At 42.0% G+C, this 17,840-nt stretch overlaps 1 protein-coding gene across 1 annotated transcript in view; it reads right to left on the bottom strand.

Moving 5' to 3' along the window:
* Positions 1 to 17,840, bottom strand: part of LOC126452319 (collagen alpha-1(I) chain-like) — a 77,774-nt gene that overhangs the window by 45,430 nt on the left and 14,504 nt on the right. The window contains exon 2 of the mRNA XM_050091062.1: positions 16,719 to 16,888. Within this exon, the coding sequence (XP_049947019.1) occupies positions 16,719 to 16,888 (170 nt within the window). The remainder of the gene's footprint in view (positions 1 to 16,718; positions 16,889 to 17,840) is intronic.

The following is a 17,840-nucleotide window of genomic DNA, read 5'->3' as shown; positions in this document are numbered from 1 at the left end:
TTAAGTTAGCTTAAGAGGGGGTAGCCTCTAAGAGAATGAGTTTCGATGAATTGGAAGAAATGCATTGAGAAGTTATACAAAAAAAAAAGTACAGAAAACAGGTTTAGGTAGGATTTTCTTGGAAATAAATGTTGAGGTGAGAAATGTGTAAACATATAAATACAGAAAACATGCTTAGATAGAATTTTTTTGGTGGAAACAAAGGATGAAATAAGAGGAAAGATATATGAAGTTTTGGGTTGGACTGCAGTACCAAAATTTACACTGAAAACGAACCCTGTCCTATCCTATTGGTGTTATCCCACTAAGTGTGTGTGTACCCTTGTGTATTTGTTTTCTTCCTGTCTCTGTGTAGTTTCATAGAATTTTTTCTTCTTTTAATATTAAGCTACATTCACTATGATGAGGAATACTGTTATCCTCGAATATAATTGGTATTAATAATATGTTATTTACTTTGTAAAGATGTTAGACATTATTAATTCCGTTCTGTTTAATGCTCATGTGTGAAGTTGATGTTTCGAAAGTTATTCTGATCTTTTATGTATGTACTCATGTCATAATTCCTGTAACACTGACGTATATGTCTATTTGTATTCTTTTGTAACGCCTGTTTTACTACAAATGTTATCTGTATTGTTATGTTCTTTAATGATGTATTTTGTACCTTTGTAATTGTATTCTTATGTTATACAATTGTAATTGACACCAGTTATTCAAATTAAGTACCATTTCACTGCACACGTTTCTGTTGGTCATAGTAATGCACAATATGTGAGAAGTAGGGACTGTTAGTGTTTGCACGTGTGTTACTAATTCAGCAAGGGACTGGATAACAGCATTGCTGGTTCTAAGGACAATTCCGAAAACTTTGTGAGTGCACAAGTGGTGGTTATGGACTTGCTATATTATCCGCAAGACTCTTCAATGGTGATTGTGCACCTGCACAGTCACAACAGGTGGCTGCTGGCTATCTCTACAAGGACTACAGTGGGTCTACATCTTTGATGATCCATCAACGCCATTATTTCTACAAGGACTGTAGTGGGTCTGCACCTCTGGTGGCCCACCAATACCACAATCTCTACCAGGACTACAGTGGGTCTGCTCTGTGATGGCCTACCTACCAATATTCGTCAAAACTTCGAATGACTCTGCTGTGGGTTTGCTCCATTGTGGCCCATTACCTGTCAGCATGTCAAGAGTCAGCAATATCTTTCCGTTGGAAGGACAACACTACTTCTTCAAGACGGCATGGAAATCCACTACTTCTGTGTGCATTGTCTTTTACTGCTCAGACTTTGAGAAAAGAAACGGAAGTTTCACTGTGATGAATGATCAGGACTGTCTTTATAGACTGTGAGAAAATTTGAGCTTTTGACCAACATAATATCAATAAGTGTGTGCATTTGATTTCTTTGTTATTGTAATTACGAAAAATTTTATCAAATCATTATTGGCCACTGCCCAAAAAAAATTTGTAAAATTTTTTGTGGGGAGCATGGGGGCTATGTAAGTAGGCTGTTTATGTTTTCTCTATGTAAGTAGGCTGTTTATGTTTTCTTATTGGCAACGTTACGTAGCGCTCAATATGAAAATCACTGGCTGTGCTGTGTGCAGTCTGTGGCTGCTTTGCGTTGTTGTAATACTCGCCATTGTAGTGTTAGGCAGCTGGATGTGAACAGCGCGTAGCGTTGCGCAGTTGGAGGTGAGCCGCCAGCAGTGGTGGATGTGGGGAGAGAGATGGCGGAGATTTGTAATTTGTCATGAACTGCTATATTTATACATGATGATATCAAGGTAAATACATTGTTTGTTCTCTATTAATATCTTTCATTTGCTAACTATCCCTATCAGTAGTTAGTGCCTTCCATAGTTTGAATCTTTTATTTAGCTGGCAGTAGTGGCGCTCGCTGTATTGCAGTAGCTTGAGCAGCGAAGATTTTTGTGAGGTAAGTGATTTGTGAAAGGTATAGTTTAATGTTAGTCAGGGCCATTCTTTTGTAGGGAATTTTGAAAGTCAGATTGCGTTGCGCTAACAAAATATTGTGTGTCAGTTTAAGCACAGTCATGTATAATTGTTCAAAGGGGAAGTTTCAACTGTCCACACAAAGATAAATTGTTCCAGATAATGAATTACTAATAAGAAACCCGACAACTAATAAAAATCCTGCGTATTTGAAACAGAAATTCGTATGATCACCACTACAGTGACCTCACTCTACATAATTTCTTTTTACGAAATGTCACGTAAAAACCCATACAAATCTCAAAAATAGTACAAACTATGAAAATACAAATAATAATACATCAAGAGAAATGTACATAATTCTTACACTTACTATTAGGAAGCAAAGCAGAGTGCGTGCCTGTTGTTGTAAAAAGTGATTGTTTTAGCTTCACTATCGACACAATACCGTCAACTGATTACGATAATTACAGAAAATTCCTAAAACCTCTCATCCTAGGCAGACGGTTCGCCAAATGTAGCTGTTTTGTTTATATTTTTGTGTATGAAAACTGGTTTCTTACCCTTTACATTCGTGAGTATATGTGTTGTAATGTTGACTCTGAGTGATGTTGCTGGTTTTCTTACGTAAAGTGTGTCTGGTGAAATGAATCGCCGAACCCATCTCAAACGGTTTAACTGTATTGCGGTTAACAGTTATAAAAAGTAATTAGGAAACGTAAATCCGTATACTAAAGTAACTGTCCTGTGAAATTCTGTATCGTGCAGTACAGTGAACCGTGCTACATCGCGTGACGCCACACTAAGTGATTAACAATTCCAACACACCAAACCAACACAGAAAAAAATGCACATAAAATTACAAACTAAATTCTGAATGAATAATTATCCTAAACGATTCTGTGAAAATGCCCAGTAAATTTATGCAAGCAACCCCACTTAATAAAATTTTAAACGGTAAATAAATAGATCCGAATGTGAAACTGCGCAGTAAGAATAAGAATGACTGCATAATAAATGAGATCTAAACTGAACTTAACCTGGGCTGATCCTGAAGATAATTTTGAAATGCTGTGCTTGCCTGTGTAAGATCTGGCTGTTCCTGACTGATGTTAAACTCATTGTAATAAATTTTCATGATTTACCTGGTGACAGGGGAAACTCGGTACTGCCCGAAAATGACGATATTAAAATACAGAGAGACAGCAAATCAGCTAATGAAAGAACTTTACCAAGTGGAATGCAGCAAAAAACAACCATGCTATCCACATCATGTTCTGTGCAACTGTGTTCCGCTGAGTGCAGTGCGGCGACACACAAATAGAAAATTAAAAATTATTCCAGCCGATTGTGGCAGTGTGCTACAGCAACCAGTTTCGAATTATTGCAGAATACAAAACAGTCATGGTTGCGAAATTACTTAATTTCAATTACACGTTTCACTCCTTTGGGGCATCAACAGATTCTTTCTAATTGATTGGTTTCTCGTTTCATAGAGAAATAGAGGAAGAGGCATGGTGCTGTCTTTTACGACTACGGAGGTGACTGGATATATGACCGATCTGTCATTACAAATCCATTTTCCATTTCATATGGCCTTATCAGTCCGCCACAAAACGTATTAAATGCAACGTGCACCTAGATACATGAATAGGAAACGGTCAGTATAAGATCAGAAAGGTACAGGAAGGTGGCGGACAAATTTCAGCGACCATCCCATGTTACCTTGAGCACAACAACGGACTCTGACATTACAAAGCAAAATAGAGCCACGGTGACAAAAATAAACGCAGTATGAACCCCGCTAAGCACCGTCCCCGTTCGGCGTGCACACAAATAATTTTGTTACAGATCGATATGCTGACACCGCACATAGTGAGGAAAGAGTTACCCAGGTGACGAGCATGACCAGCGTAACGCACAATACAAAAACTATGTAAAACTAACAGTTTTCCGAATGGAGGCCACCACCATCTTGGTTGCCTGAAAAGGCAAATTCATATAAAAATTGTGACAGGCAGCAGCAGTAACCGGTTTTCAATTATTTCTGAATAAAAGTTCATATCCAGAGACTTTTACGTAAGTTTATAATACATTTAATACATTTCCCTTAAGTAGTCGTACAAGATACGGCCACTCTCCTTCCTTTGTTTGTTTCTAATTGATTGGTTTCTTGGTTTTATAGGCAGTCTGATCATGCCCCAAAGTGATGAAATGGGTCATAAAGACCAGGTGATTATAATTAAACTTTCCCTATTCGATACGTTATAACACGGAAACTAATTACCGTACGTGTACCAAACATGGTAGCGTTAATGTCAAGGATATTTCGAAGAGAAAGAATGTGGAATCTGTTCAACTGAAACACTTCGAATGTTGTAAAGAGATTGTCAAAGCTCTCTATTACATTAAAAACAATATAGCCAGCGTAACACTATTTTTTGCATTGTGTAAAATAGGAGATAAATAAGCACTCAGATGTCGAGAGTAAAAATCTGAGCGCAAAACATGGGAGCACGATTCTAACCATTGTTGTGAGACAAGGTCTGTCTGCGAGAGTGGAGGTAGTAGTGTCGGTCGAGAGCTCGGAGACAGCAGGCGTGCAGTGCTGCCCTCACGTCGGAGATGGCAGATCTTACCACACTAAAAGCCTCATTTCATTTATATAGCCAGGAGATACTTAGATGGCTTGAAGATGGAAAAATAGTTCAAGATGGCTGTGAGCGCTATTCGACTTAACATCTGAGGTCATCAGCCCCCTATAACTTAGAACTACTTAAACCTAATTAACCTAAATACATCACCCCACATCCATGCCCGAGGCACGATTCGAAACTGCGACCGTAGCAGTCGCGCGGTTCCAGACTGAAGCGCGTAGAACCACTCTGCCACCTTGAAGATGGAATTCAAGGTAAAGTTCGTGTGCTGTCCTTAGGTTAGTTAGGTTTAAGTAGTTCTAAGTTCTAGGGGACTGATGACCTCAGCAGTTAAGTCCAATAGTGCTCAGAGCCCAGGTAAAGTTCGCAAGCATAGCGTAAAGCGCAACTGCAGGATTAGCCGAGTTTGCAATAATCCCATGTTTTTCTTCTCAGTTAAAGAAGCCTCCTTATCCTCCAAATAATAGTAGTTACTCTCCACATCTAATTAATAAGTATGCTGTGGTTATTAATGTTGATGTAACTTTGAATTGAAGTAAGTTTGAAATTGAAATAATTTGCTATTATGGCACTCAGCCATTATTGGTAGCTATGTCACTGTCATTGTCTATTATTGGTCATGATGATTTCTAAAGTTTTAAATAGACTTATGTTACGAAATACCTTCTAACAAGTTATTTAGCAGTTAACATGACCCAAGGAAACTCCTTCTTATTAAATTTATTCATAGTAACAGTACACTTTAGCTGCATGCTGCTACGAATTCCTGTGAGCCACAAGGAAAAAGGCAGTCATCGAAAGAGGTGAGTGAGTCAGTGTCTCGGTTTTGGCCGTAAGTTTTGCAAAGACATCTCGTGTACTCTAATCCAGTAACTTCCGTTGCAGAACTCAGATTCTCTGTCACTTGTACAGTCTTATTCAAAAACGCAGTCAGATCGCTTAGGTATTCATTGTCATATGTTCGATTGTTCCCGTAGTTTTTCATATTCAAATACGCAATCACATAACTTATCGAAACGTTAGTTGTAAGTATTTCGTGTAATGATCTGTTGGCACCTTAAACGACACTGTGTGCGTGTTGCATGAATGTCAGATTCAGTGTCGCTTATCGAGTCTGCAGTCACAAATGAACGTAGGCATACAAGTTGTAGCTATGTCACATTGTGCTGCTACAGTATATCACACCATTACATACCGGTACCATTACTGCTACAAACGTTCCTCAATATGGCGCCCATCAGTGTCCAGAAGAATCTGAAAGTGCAGGACTGCATTCGACACAGCAGAATGAAGCATGTCCGTCGGTATGCTGGCTACCTCTCTGTATGCTGCACTTCAGATCAGTACATGTGTGAATGTTCCTGTGGTAAGCGCTGTACTTCAGGTAGCCCCACAACCCGTAATCACAGTGAGTGAGGTCAGCTAATCGTGCCAGACAAACATTTGGACACGATCGGCTAATAATTCGATCGTTTACTTATCTGTTTCAGAGAAGCAGAGGTAAACTTCACGAGTGATGTGCTGTGGGGCCCTATCTTGCATAAAAACAGTTGAGTTCAATGCGTCTTTGTCCTGCAGGGTGGGCATGAAATGCTGGCGAAGCATATCAAAGTAATGCTGGCCAGTGACACTGCACGTCTTTCGTCCATAAGTGCCAACCGTGAGGCAACGACATACGGTCACACGTTCACCACACAGAACAACTTCATGCACAGTGAATGGAGGTGATGATCCCCACACTTGTCAATTCTGTGTGTTCACCTCGCCCATATGAGAAAAATGAGCTTCGTCTGTCCATACGATGGTCCAGCGCCTGCCGTCGTCAACTTCAGTCCTTTCGAGAAAGTCAATAGCGAAGTCAACATGTCGTTGTGCGTTCTGTGGAGCAAGCTGCTGTAAGATATGGATCTTGTGCGGATACCACCTGAGAATTGGATGTTCAATGGTCGTGACACAGCAAGCACACTGTCTGATGAAATCGCTGTTGCTATGGTAGACAACGCTGCGCTCAATAAACGATCGTCAATCACCTGTGGTGCAACCGGTCGTCGGCCTCTTCCCGGAGCGACGCCCACTTCTCCACTTTATTGGAACTTCTTCATCACGCTCTGCACAGCAAGTGGAGAAAGAAGACCCTTCCGTAATCCTTTTATCCAGCGATATTCTCGAAAAGCAGCTGCAGTATTCCGTTGTTTTGATAATAGATCTTCACCAATAATGCCCAGCTCCTTTTGTCCAAGCTCATGTCGTCACGTCAACAAGTGCTCTGCGACAGGTCAGATGTATGAGACTATGACTCACGATGACTGATCACGGCATCTGGTGGCCATAGGTGGAACTGGACGGTGGCGCTGTGACGCATGGAAATCATGCACCCCATACTCTGGACATTAACGCTACCAAGTCTGGGACACGTAATTAGTTTGTGTTATAATGTGACCAATAGGCAAACTTTAATTACAACCACATGGTATTAACTAATTTCGCAACCAAGACTGTTTTTATTCTGAAATAGAAAATTAAACTTGCTTGAGGAGATGGTGGAAGGAACTCGATTTACTAAACGAATTCAAAGAGACTAGCGTTCAAGACTGTATTACGAACCTCGTTCCTTAAACGTTATAACCATCTTTACAAACATGGTCTTGCCATGAAATTAGTTAATGAACTAGTAAAGGAGTGATGAATATATAGGTATGAGTCCAAACTATGTGAGCAGATAACCTTGTCCAACCACGTATCGACGATAAAACTGACCCGAATGAATAAAGAAAAACTCGTGCTAAATATTTGCCTTTTTCAGTAATGATGAATTAGGTACGAGAAAGTAATGGAGCAAATCAATATTTACAAAATCATATTTCCAAAAAGCAACATCCTTTGCCTTTGCATCTCTGTGTTCTGCTAGTTATTTCCAAACCGCTCAGCCGCATCACCAACACCCGACTGTCTCGCATACTTCTCATTGAATTTTACACTAGCAACGACCTTGCTACTGACAACCAACGATTACATCGCTGGTACTCTGACGAGACGTATCACTTACAGAGGACTTCTGTTAGAATAATATCCTGTGTAGAAATACCAACTATGACACATCGAACGAAGACTGAACTCACGTTTAGTATTCAATGAAAGTGGCGTAAGGTAGTAACATTACAGTTTATTCCATGTAGTAAAATGCCTCAGAATCTATATCTAGTGATTCCTGAGGAAGTACCTGACTTTATCACATTGTATGATACCTACCTAGTGTGTACGGTCTTCACTGGTGAGAGATTCCCCCTTAATGCTTCATCTTGTAGCTGCCCTCGGTCGATCTGCAGCCGTAAACTTTTCTTACGTAAGATCTTGATGTTATCTACTGTATACGTCCGACTGTTCGTTATATCTGTGGTGTCACCGCCAGACACCACACTTGCTAGGTGGTAGCTTAAATCGGCCGCGGTCCTTTAGTACATGTCGGACCCGCGCGTCGCCACTGTGTAATCGCAGACCTAGCGCCACCACCAAGGCAGGTCTCGTGATACGAGAGAGCACTCGCCCCAGTTGTACGAGAACCTAGCTACCGACCAGATGTACGAAGCCTTTTCTCTCTCATTAGCCGAGAGACAGAATAGCCATCAGCTAAGTTAATGGCTACGAACTAGCAAGGCGCCATTTGTATCAGTGCCTATAGCTTACGAGTATTCAAGAGAGATGTATTCCAAGGACTAATTAAAAGATAAGTAATAAGCATCTACATACTTTTCTTCTTATTCATTTATAAGTTCTCATGTTCCAGACTTCACGCCCGTCTGCGGTAGCCTTGCGTGCCCTATCGGCTACAGCGTTAGTCTAGCGTTCATTTTCAGCCATCTCAACTTCACGGTGTCGGCCCAGCTACCGACACAAAAATATCTATACCTCAGATGGAGCAGTAATAAACATCTTCACTTTAACGGCGACCAAATTTCAGGTTTTAATACTAGTAATTAATGTTAACTTTTTGCTCGGTCGATCCAATTAATTTGTTGCTGCGTTACCGAAGACAACATAGTTAATAACGTCTTTGGATGTTACTTATAATTTTCTAATGCACGCGTAATTATGGAAATCACTTTAGTTTTTAATTAACAACATTCAATAATGATTAAATGATCATGAATGATTCCGTTTTGTATAGAGGGATAAGGTGGTTTCGTCCTAGAATTACTCTCAGCAATTACGACAGCTAAAATGTCCGTGATTTTTATAGTTGGTCACTCAAAGATATCATAGCAAGGACTATGGTCCATTACTATACATCTATACAGTCATTCAAACTTCGTACGCTTTTACTCTCACGAAGCTAAGTGTCCAGTTCCGTTCTTATACTCAGTTTAACATCCCATTGTATAGTCGGCACGTAATATACACTCCTGGAAATTGAAATAAGAACACCGTGAATTCATTGTCCCAGGAAGGGGAAACTTTATTGACACATTCCTGGGGTCAGATACATCACATGATCACACTGACAGAACCACAGGCACATAGAGACAGGCAACAGAGCATGCACAATGTCGGCACTAGTACAGTGTATATCCACCTTTCGCAGCAATGCAGGCTGCTATTCTCCCATGGAGACGATCGTAGAGATGCTGGATGTAGTCCTATGGAACGGGTGCCATGCCATTTCCACCTGGCGCCTCAGTTGGACCAGCGTTCGTGCTGGACGTGCAGACCGCGTGAGACGACGCTTCATCCAGTCCCAAACATGCTCAATGGGGGACAGATCCGGAGATCTTGCTGGCCAGGGTAGTTGACCTACACCTTCTAGAGCACGTTGGGTGGCACGGGATACATGCGGACGTGCATTGTCCTGTTGGAACAGCAAGTTCCCTTGCTGGTCTAGGAATGGTAGAACGATGGGTTTGATGACGGTTTGGATGTACCGTGCACTATTCAGTGTCCCCTCGACGATCACCAGTGGTGTACGGCCAGTGTAGGAGATCGCTCCCCACACCATGATGCCGAGTGTTGGCCCTGTGTGCCTCGGTCGTATGCAGTCCTGATTGTGGCGCTCACCTGCACGGCGCCAAACACGCATACGACCATCATTGGCACCAAGGCAGAAGCGACTCTCATCGCTGAAGACGACACGTCTCCATTCGTCCCTCCATTCACGCCTGTCGCGACACCACTGGAGGCGGGCTGCACGATGTTGGGGCGTGAGCGGAAGACGGCCTAACGGTGTGCGGGACCGTAGCCCAGCTTCATGGAGACGGTTGCGAATGGTCCTCGCCGATACCCCAGGAGCAACAGTGTCCATAATTTGCTGGGAAGTGGCGGTGCAGTCCCCTACGGCACTGCGTAGGATCCTACGGTCTTGGCGTGCATCCGTGCGTCGCTGCGGTCCGGTCCCAGGTCGACGGGCACGTGCACCTTCCGCCGACCACTGGCGACAACATCGATGTACTGTGGAGACCTCACGCCCCACGTGTTGAGCAATTCGGCGGTACGTCCACCCGGCCTCCCGCATGCCCACTATACGCCCTCGCTCAAAGTCCGTCAACTGCACATACGGTTCACGTCCACGCTGTCGCGGCATGCTACCAGTGTTAAAGACTGCGATGGAGCTCCGTATGCCACGGCAAACTGGCTGACACTGACGGCGGCGGTGCACAATTGCTGCGCAGCTAGCGCCATTCGACGGCCAACACCGCGGTTCCTGGTGTGTCCGCTGTGCCGTGCATGTGATCATTGCTTGTACAGCCCTCTCGCAGTGTCCGCAGCAAGTATGGTGGGTCTGACACACCGGTGTCAATGTGTTCTTTTTTCCACTTCCAGGAGTGTAATTTAATACTGAGCGCTACTTTCTCTCGCGCATACAGTTTCTCACATATTCTTAATCCGTGACCTTACGGCTAACGTTTGTACCGTAAAAGTTAACTATAGTCAACTATCTTGCAGTTTAACAGAAGTGCCCTGATCCCTTCCGTAGCATATCACACGGAAACGCCCGTTATATCGTACGCCGCAATTACGTAGTCATATTCAGAGCGTAGAAAGCAAGACAAGAGAGCTAACAATACCTGCACATGGTTTCTATATGGTAGGATTTAGAAACAAAAGTAGGCGCGTTGAACCCTCTTTGATTTCCCTGAAGCGCTACTTTGCTGTGGGCGTTATTCTGATGTGAGATTAAACATCGATAATTTTATTTAAAACTTTTTCAATGCTATTAATTACTACCGATGTTATCGATCACCGCCCCGCTATGTCAAAATATCCCTGACAATATTGTTCTTAATTAAAAGAGCGGTTATACTCTATGACATGTTGCAGCGTGGTTTTATTTCAGGCGTGGATAAATTGCATACTGATGGAAATGGGACACTCACGATGGCTAAAATTATGACTGAAATAAGTTAGTGCGATAAATTCAAAATTGGGGGTTAGGATGGCGTGATAAGAAACCTTTCCTATATGAAGAAAGTGGACACATCATTGCAGGATGAACTGCGTGAAACAGTGAAGGTCCCATAAGGACACAAAGAAACGAAATAAAACTTCACTGGCTAAGAGCGTATATGACGTTCTTCGGTGACTGCAAAGCGGGGTCAAAATTACAATGAACTTGGGGTTATGAGTTTTCACGTCCAACTCTCTCGCGGATTGTAAAATTGTTGCTCTTTGGTTTATTTATTCCCTTTGTAACAACACATTTACGAAAAGAGTTACGTGAAATACTTTTAGCAATGCTGTGCTTTGCTTTTCTTTATCATCATTACCTTTTAGCGGAATAAAATGTATATATGGAAGTCTTATTGTTCTGTATCTGGCCTACAATTTAAGGAACGATTTTTCATAACTGCAACTCATGCTAAGAATCAATATATCTTCCCTACTTCATAGTGATTAAAAGTTAAAATTACTTTGTTATGAACACTGATGTTACAGTTCGTGTGATCGTTCAAAAACACAAGTTCGCAGTGGATTTTATTTCTCGTTAAAATGCTATTTCATACCACGACTAGCCCAAGAACATGAGACTCTCATTAAAAGATACGTTGTCACTATAAAGTTTGCCAGATCAGAACGGAGCACAGCAAGATTACTATCAGATTCTGAAGGTACATTACATTATTTGCACTGTAAATTATATCCTATCAGCAGCCCGCGTCAATCTGCAACACATCATAAAATCTGCTGATCTTCACTGCCAGTCTGGGAGCTAAAAGAAATAATATTATTTTACTATTATTTTACCGCTTCCTTGCGGTATGCTCGACTATATTGTAAGTCGTTTAAATACGCCGCGGCAGCGGCTCTTCGTTCTCGACGCAGCTCAGCACCACAGATAATATTTATATAACTGAAAAATGTCTCAACAGGATGGGATAATATGCAAGCAAGCTTAACAATAAATAATATAGTTTTCATTTAAACACCTCTATTAAAACCTTTAAATATCTCAGTGATTACAGACCTTTGTGAATTCACACGTAATGGCGTACATTACTTAGTCTCGACAAAAGAATGCTACATTGGCGTTCTCTACGACAACAACAGGAGATCTTACTCGCACAACTTCCAAATTAAGACGACAAAGACATTCATATTCAACACGTATTATATACTAGTTCCTTTTTTAATCTCTGTTTAACATTTATCTTCTGTGTCGGTTTTATTACTCGCCGACGCAGACGTTTTCAGAAATAAATAATAAAAAAAATACATAATTTTATACAATGACACAATATGATACATCTAATTCTCTAATTAATACATAATATATTGTTTTTGTTTCTCTAGACGTTACAGAGTCCACTTATCAATATGACGTTGCATCCCTCTGGCCTGGATGCATGCAAAAATCCGATTCTGAATGATGTCATAATGCTTTTGTATTCTCTCTTGAGGCAAACTTTCCCACTATTGCTGTAACTGCTCCACAGTATCCTGGATGTAGGCACTTGCACGGAGCTGAAGTGTGAGTTGTCGCACATGTATTCTGTCAGCGACAGGTCTGGGTATGTTGCAGGCCTCGTGAGTGCCTCCATGTCACGCACACATCATAAGGGTCATTCATCAGCAGTACTTGTTTCCCCATCAGGGCACCACAGAAAATTGAGCCGTTCGTGTCTTTTGGAGTTCCCGGCAGCCAACACGTGTGACGGTGATTCCCTACTCAGGCTACTGCTAGCTCCCGACCAATGGTGTGGGACGCTACAGAATACTGCGGGGAGTCCGTTACTCGAAAGGTAGACGCGGGTTTGAAGGGGTTACAATGATGATGGTGTATGCATAGGTGGTGATTACTGCGCACTTGAGCGCCGCACAAAGCAGAGTCCCAATCCTTACACAATCCAGTCTCGCCGCGTTAAAGAATGATGATGAAATGATTTGGACGACACAAACACCCAGTCCGCTGGCAAAGAAATTCGCCGAACTCGGCGGGAGGGTTATGATGTGCATGGTGCACATTACAGTGTCCTGATCGGTTATGTTCGCCTGAAACCTTGACGATGATTATGAAGTCCAACGTGAGGCCCATGTCACATCCAAATTCCCCACGAATTGCACCAAGTGCATGATTAGACTAGTCGGCCAAATCAGCCGTCACATACCAGATTCAAGGAGACGGTAGAAACAGTATGAATACAGCCATGTAATCCATTACAGTACATAATTGTACCATCGCTTGCGGTGGTTATTGGTGGCTGAAATATTTACATTATTCTGGGAATGGCAGCTATCTTCACGTTAAATATTGAATTATGTCTCCATGCGCTTCATATGGGAGTTCATTGGGAAATATCGTGTAGAAAACTACAGCATACGTCGTAGCAGTAATGGGTAAAACGTTTTACGGCCTCCATTTTATGCGTGTGTAAACATTTGAATCTGATTCCCGTGCATATGGTTGGGAGTATCTTGATGAATGCTGCCGACGTGTAGCTATAGTCACTCGCCGAATCGACAATCAAAGGCTCTCGCACGTAGGAACACACACACACACACAAAGCGCGCACGCATATAGTAGAACCTACAAAGGCGACTCCGAATGGGGATGAAAACTCCTGTTTCTCCTTGTCCACAAAGAAATCAAAGCCTCAAGGCACAATAGAGCGAATGTGACAGCCCCTCGGAATCGCGCTGCAAATCCAAAGCTTTCTCGCGGATTGGCGGCCGCTTTCTACTTGTGCCACCTCGTTTCCCCTCACCGCATTCTCTCTACAACATAGAATTGCTTCCAGTACATTGGGGGGGGGGGGGGGGGAGAGGAGATTTGTAGCCTAATTTCTGTCACAGAACCAGCATGAGGCGGTTTGGAGCTGTTTATCAGTAAGTCCCTAGAGATTTATCCTTTTTTCATAGCTAGTCCTGGTTTCACTATGATATAGTACCGTCTTTTAAAAATTTTAGCACCGTTTGGAAACAGAAAGTATGATGTGTTTCATTTCCTTAAAGTTTGGATGCGTAAGCCAACTGTAAATAATACTTTACGCTAATCGCGTTACTCTAAGTAGTGCGTACTTTTACAGATAAGCGTAGATGTGTAGTGCGGCATTTGCAATATAGTATGGGTAGTAGTAGTAGTAGTAGTAGTAGTAGTAGTAGTAGTATTAGTAGTAGTCGACTTTATACGTCCACCTGTTGCACTCCGCAAAGCATTGAACATTGCAGAGCGAGGGGTACTTCGTACTGGCGTTACCGATTCTCTGCCCCACTGTCGTTGTGTACTGTTCGACTACAGTTACTGTTCTGTGTTCTGTACGCGGCCAAAATACTTTTATGCTATCGTCACGATTTCTGTGCGACGTATTATAACGCAGGAATTTTATGTGTTTAATTAAAAATTTGTCTGTAGATGTATGTTACTCTTTTGTTCTCTCGTTTCATTACATGGAGTATATTCTACGTCGAAACGTAATTTGTAACAAACTGTAAAATATTATCCTGGATGCTGTCTGTTTTCATGTAACATTTTATGAATATATGAAATGTACGGTGCAAAAACTGTGCTCTGTATTTTATGAAATGAACCGGCGAGGTTAGGCTTATTAATAACATTTGAAGCATGTATATTAAAACAAGAGTATCACTTTGTTAAAAACAAGAGTGTTTCAATTGACAGGCCAAAATGGGTACGCAGATATGAAGTGGAGAGCGTCAATGTCGGAAACTTCATCTAAGTTGCTCAAGAATTGGGAGTCAAGACTTGATTCTGTGAGTTCCCTTGACAGACAAAGAAAAGTGAATATCGTGGTGTTTTGTGAAACTGAGACGACTTGAAGGTTGTCGAAATATAACTTAGCCTGCCTCCTATTACGTAAATGGCGGACTGTTTCCTCAATGAAAGAGACGGCCTTTTGAAAACTACACTTACGGAACAGAAGTGAACGCGAGGAAGATTACATTACTGAGTCCAAAATTTAAACTATAATTTTGTGCTATAAATTAATCAAACATCCACTCTTAACCTGTCTAATAAGATTTCATCTTGTTTATTTGATTTTCCCTGTTAGATTACAAGGTAAAGGCCGTCCTCATGTGAGGACGCTGGAATCCGGTGTAAAGAATTTTAGGACTTTGAAAACATTGAACTTTTCACTGGTTCCAACATTTTTTCAGTTATTATTTTCAAATCTATTGAAAATAAAGACATAGCAACATTGAAGAAGACTCTTCTAATATATTTGCAATCGAAATAATTTTCTTACAGAAATATTTTAAATCAAAATTTTGCTTACATTTGCATATGTAATATGTGAAAACACACAACACAGAGCCTTCGGATTTACCATTATGTGCGTGATTTCGTTGTGCAATGTTTTATTTCGCGTCTTCTTCGTTTATCTCGTCTACACGTAAGGTGCACCTTCTCGTCGTGTATTATACTTCGCAGTAAAGTCATTTGAGTACCAACAACGTTGTTCAAATATGTGAAAGCAGTCTGTCTTCTCCACTCTTTCAAGGCTGTATAGTTCTGATTGTCTTCTGCCTTCTTTCATGGTTATGTAATTTTGACTTTACGATTATAAAGACTTCGTCTTTGATAAGCAAGCACCTTTACTAAACACTCATCTTTTTCATTCTCTTGCACACATGGCGGCACCTGTAACATAACCAACAAGAGCTGTTACCACCTCTTCATGACCAATCCCTTCGTCACCGACTGCATCTTGAGCATCGAGCGGTGGTACTAGTGCATCAGTATTAACTTCTTTATTCATAAGGCGTTAACCTGCTTATTCTAAAATCATAAATGATAACTGCTCATTTATGGACAGTCCCTTTCCCTCTGAGTGCAGGCTTTCTCGGCGGATTTCATACATGAAGTCTTCACAGGTTTTCAGCCTAGTAGCGTCGTCGTCTCGTAGCAACATTTCGATGGAATGCGTCTCCATCATCTTTAGGCGAAGTGTCGGGATATCGTCTCTCTGCTCCTTTTTGACTTTCCTCTCTGTGAGGAAGTTCAAGTGGAAGTTTGTGGCCTGTTGGCCTTTACTCCCTAAAAATCTTGATGAAACTTCTTCCTTGGTCTTTTTGATAATATCTGGAACTGGCAAGGAGTGCCGAATGGAAATGGAAATGAGCGTTTGGCGTCATCGGCCGGGAGGCCCCTCGCGGGGCAGGTCCGGCCGCCATATCGCAGGTCTTATTACATTCGGCGCCACATTGGGCGACCTGCACGCCGGATGGGGATGAAATGATGATGAACACAACACAACACCCAGTCCCTGAGCGGAGAAAATCTCCGACCCAGCCGGGAATCGAACCCGGGCCCAGAGGACGGCAATCCGTCACGCTGACCACTCAGCTACTGGGGCGGACGGAGTGCCGAATGATACGTAGCGTATTCTGTCTTCAGTTGTTCTCTGTAGACCAGAGAACAGATTAGACCCTTCATCTGCAGGGTAGTGCAGACAGGGTAGGAATAAATGAGCTCATAATCATCCCTGGAGAGTCCAATATGACCTTCTGGATAGGTAAGACCCTGATGTGGGAGTGGGGGTTTTGGGTGGTTTGGTGGGACAAAAGGATATCGATTTTCGTGGTGAGGGTATGTACCGTCGCGAAGCGAACTAGCAATTTTCTTCAGTACAGCACTTGCGCTGTACATGTCCGGAAGCGGGAAGAGTGGTGCTTCTTCCCACTCTTCTTCCTCTTGTGCAGCTGCTTCGGTGTCCTTGTCCTTGTGGTGTATCGCCTCCCCTTCGGCAGGTTCGTCAGTTTGCGTGGCCACCGTTCCGAACTCCTTCTCTCGTGCAGGAGTCGTCTTGTGGGGCGGCTGGTGGAATTTCATGTTGTTATTTAATAATGTAGAATTGTAATGTAGAAAAGATGCAATTCCCGGCCGATGCACCATATGTGGGGTGGCTGGTGGAAATTAATGTTGTTTATATAAATGTAGACTTGTTTGTAATGTAGAAATTATGCAATTCCCTGCCGTTTAACAACATATGTGGGGCGGCGGGTGGATATATTGTTGTTAAATGTTCCTATTATTTATGCTGTCTTTTGCCGTTCTCAACACTGGCTCTCTAACTACAATATTGGCAACCAGAAAGTGATTAGCAAAATGTGAAGCCTGTAATTAGAATTCCTAGTGCCCACTTCATCTGAGAAATACACTTATAGCTACAGCTTAAAGATCTAAGGAATTAGGAAATTGTCTGGGATTCATAATTAAAAAAACGATCGTATAAAAACGTTCCCTATATTCTGAAAGTCACAGATGAAAAAAAACTATCCACACAATCTGACTAACAGAGCAGTTCAGAGTCTAATGCGCTGATGCATCTATAACAGTCCAAATTAAATGTTTAAGTGAATGCTCGCCATAATTTGATGATAATGATCATCAAACGCCACGCTAAATAAATGATAGAATGTTTGTCCCGCGACGGCACGTGAAAATACGACATCCGCAAACTGAAGATAGATAATTAAAGTCATCCCAGAATTAACACTTCACTCGAAAATGATTTCATGGTTACGCGTATCCCGAGTAACATAATACGGCATCCGAGGCTGTTTATAGCAATGATACCGACGCGACGCGACTCGCGACACAGATGGTGTGCTATTCAGCGTCTGGAGAGAACTGGAGCCTTTCTTGCTGCTTTTTTTTTTCCTTTATTGAGTTTCGATTCCCACTAAAGGGAGCGGGCTGGCAGCAGCTTATTACGCCGCTCTTCAGCCTACAAAATTTGTTTTAAGAAGATGAAGATAATAAAAAA

Source organism: Schistocerca serialis, unplaced genomic scaffold (genome assembly GCF_023864345.2).
Source record: "Schistocerca serialis cubense isolate TAMUIC-IGC-003099 unplaced genomic scaffold, iqSchSeri2.2 HiC_scaffold_849, whole genome shotgun sequence".
In the NCBI taxonomy this organism is placed as follows: domain Eukaryota; kingdom Metazoa; phylum Arthropoda; class Insecta; order Orthoptera; family Acrididae; genus Schistocerca; species Schistocerca serialis.
Note: the sequence above shows the minus strand (reverse complement) of the source record. Positions and strands in the feature narration are given on the sequence as shown.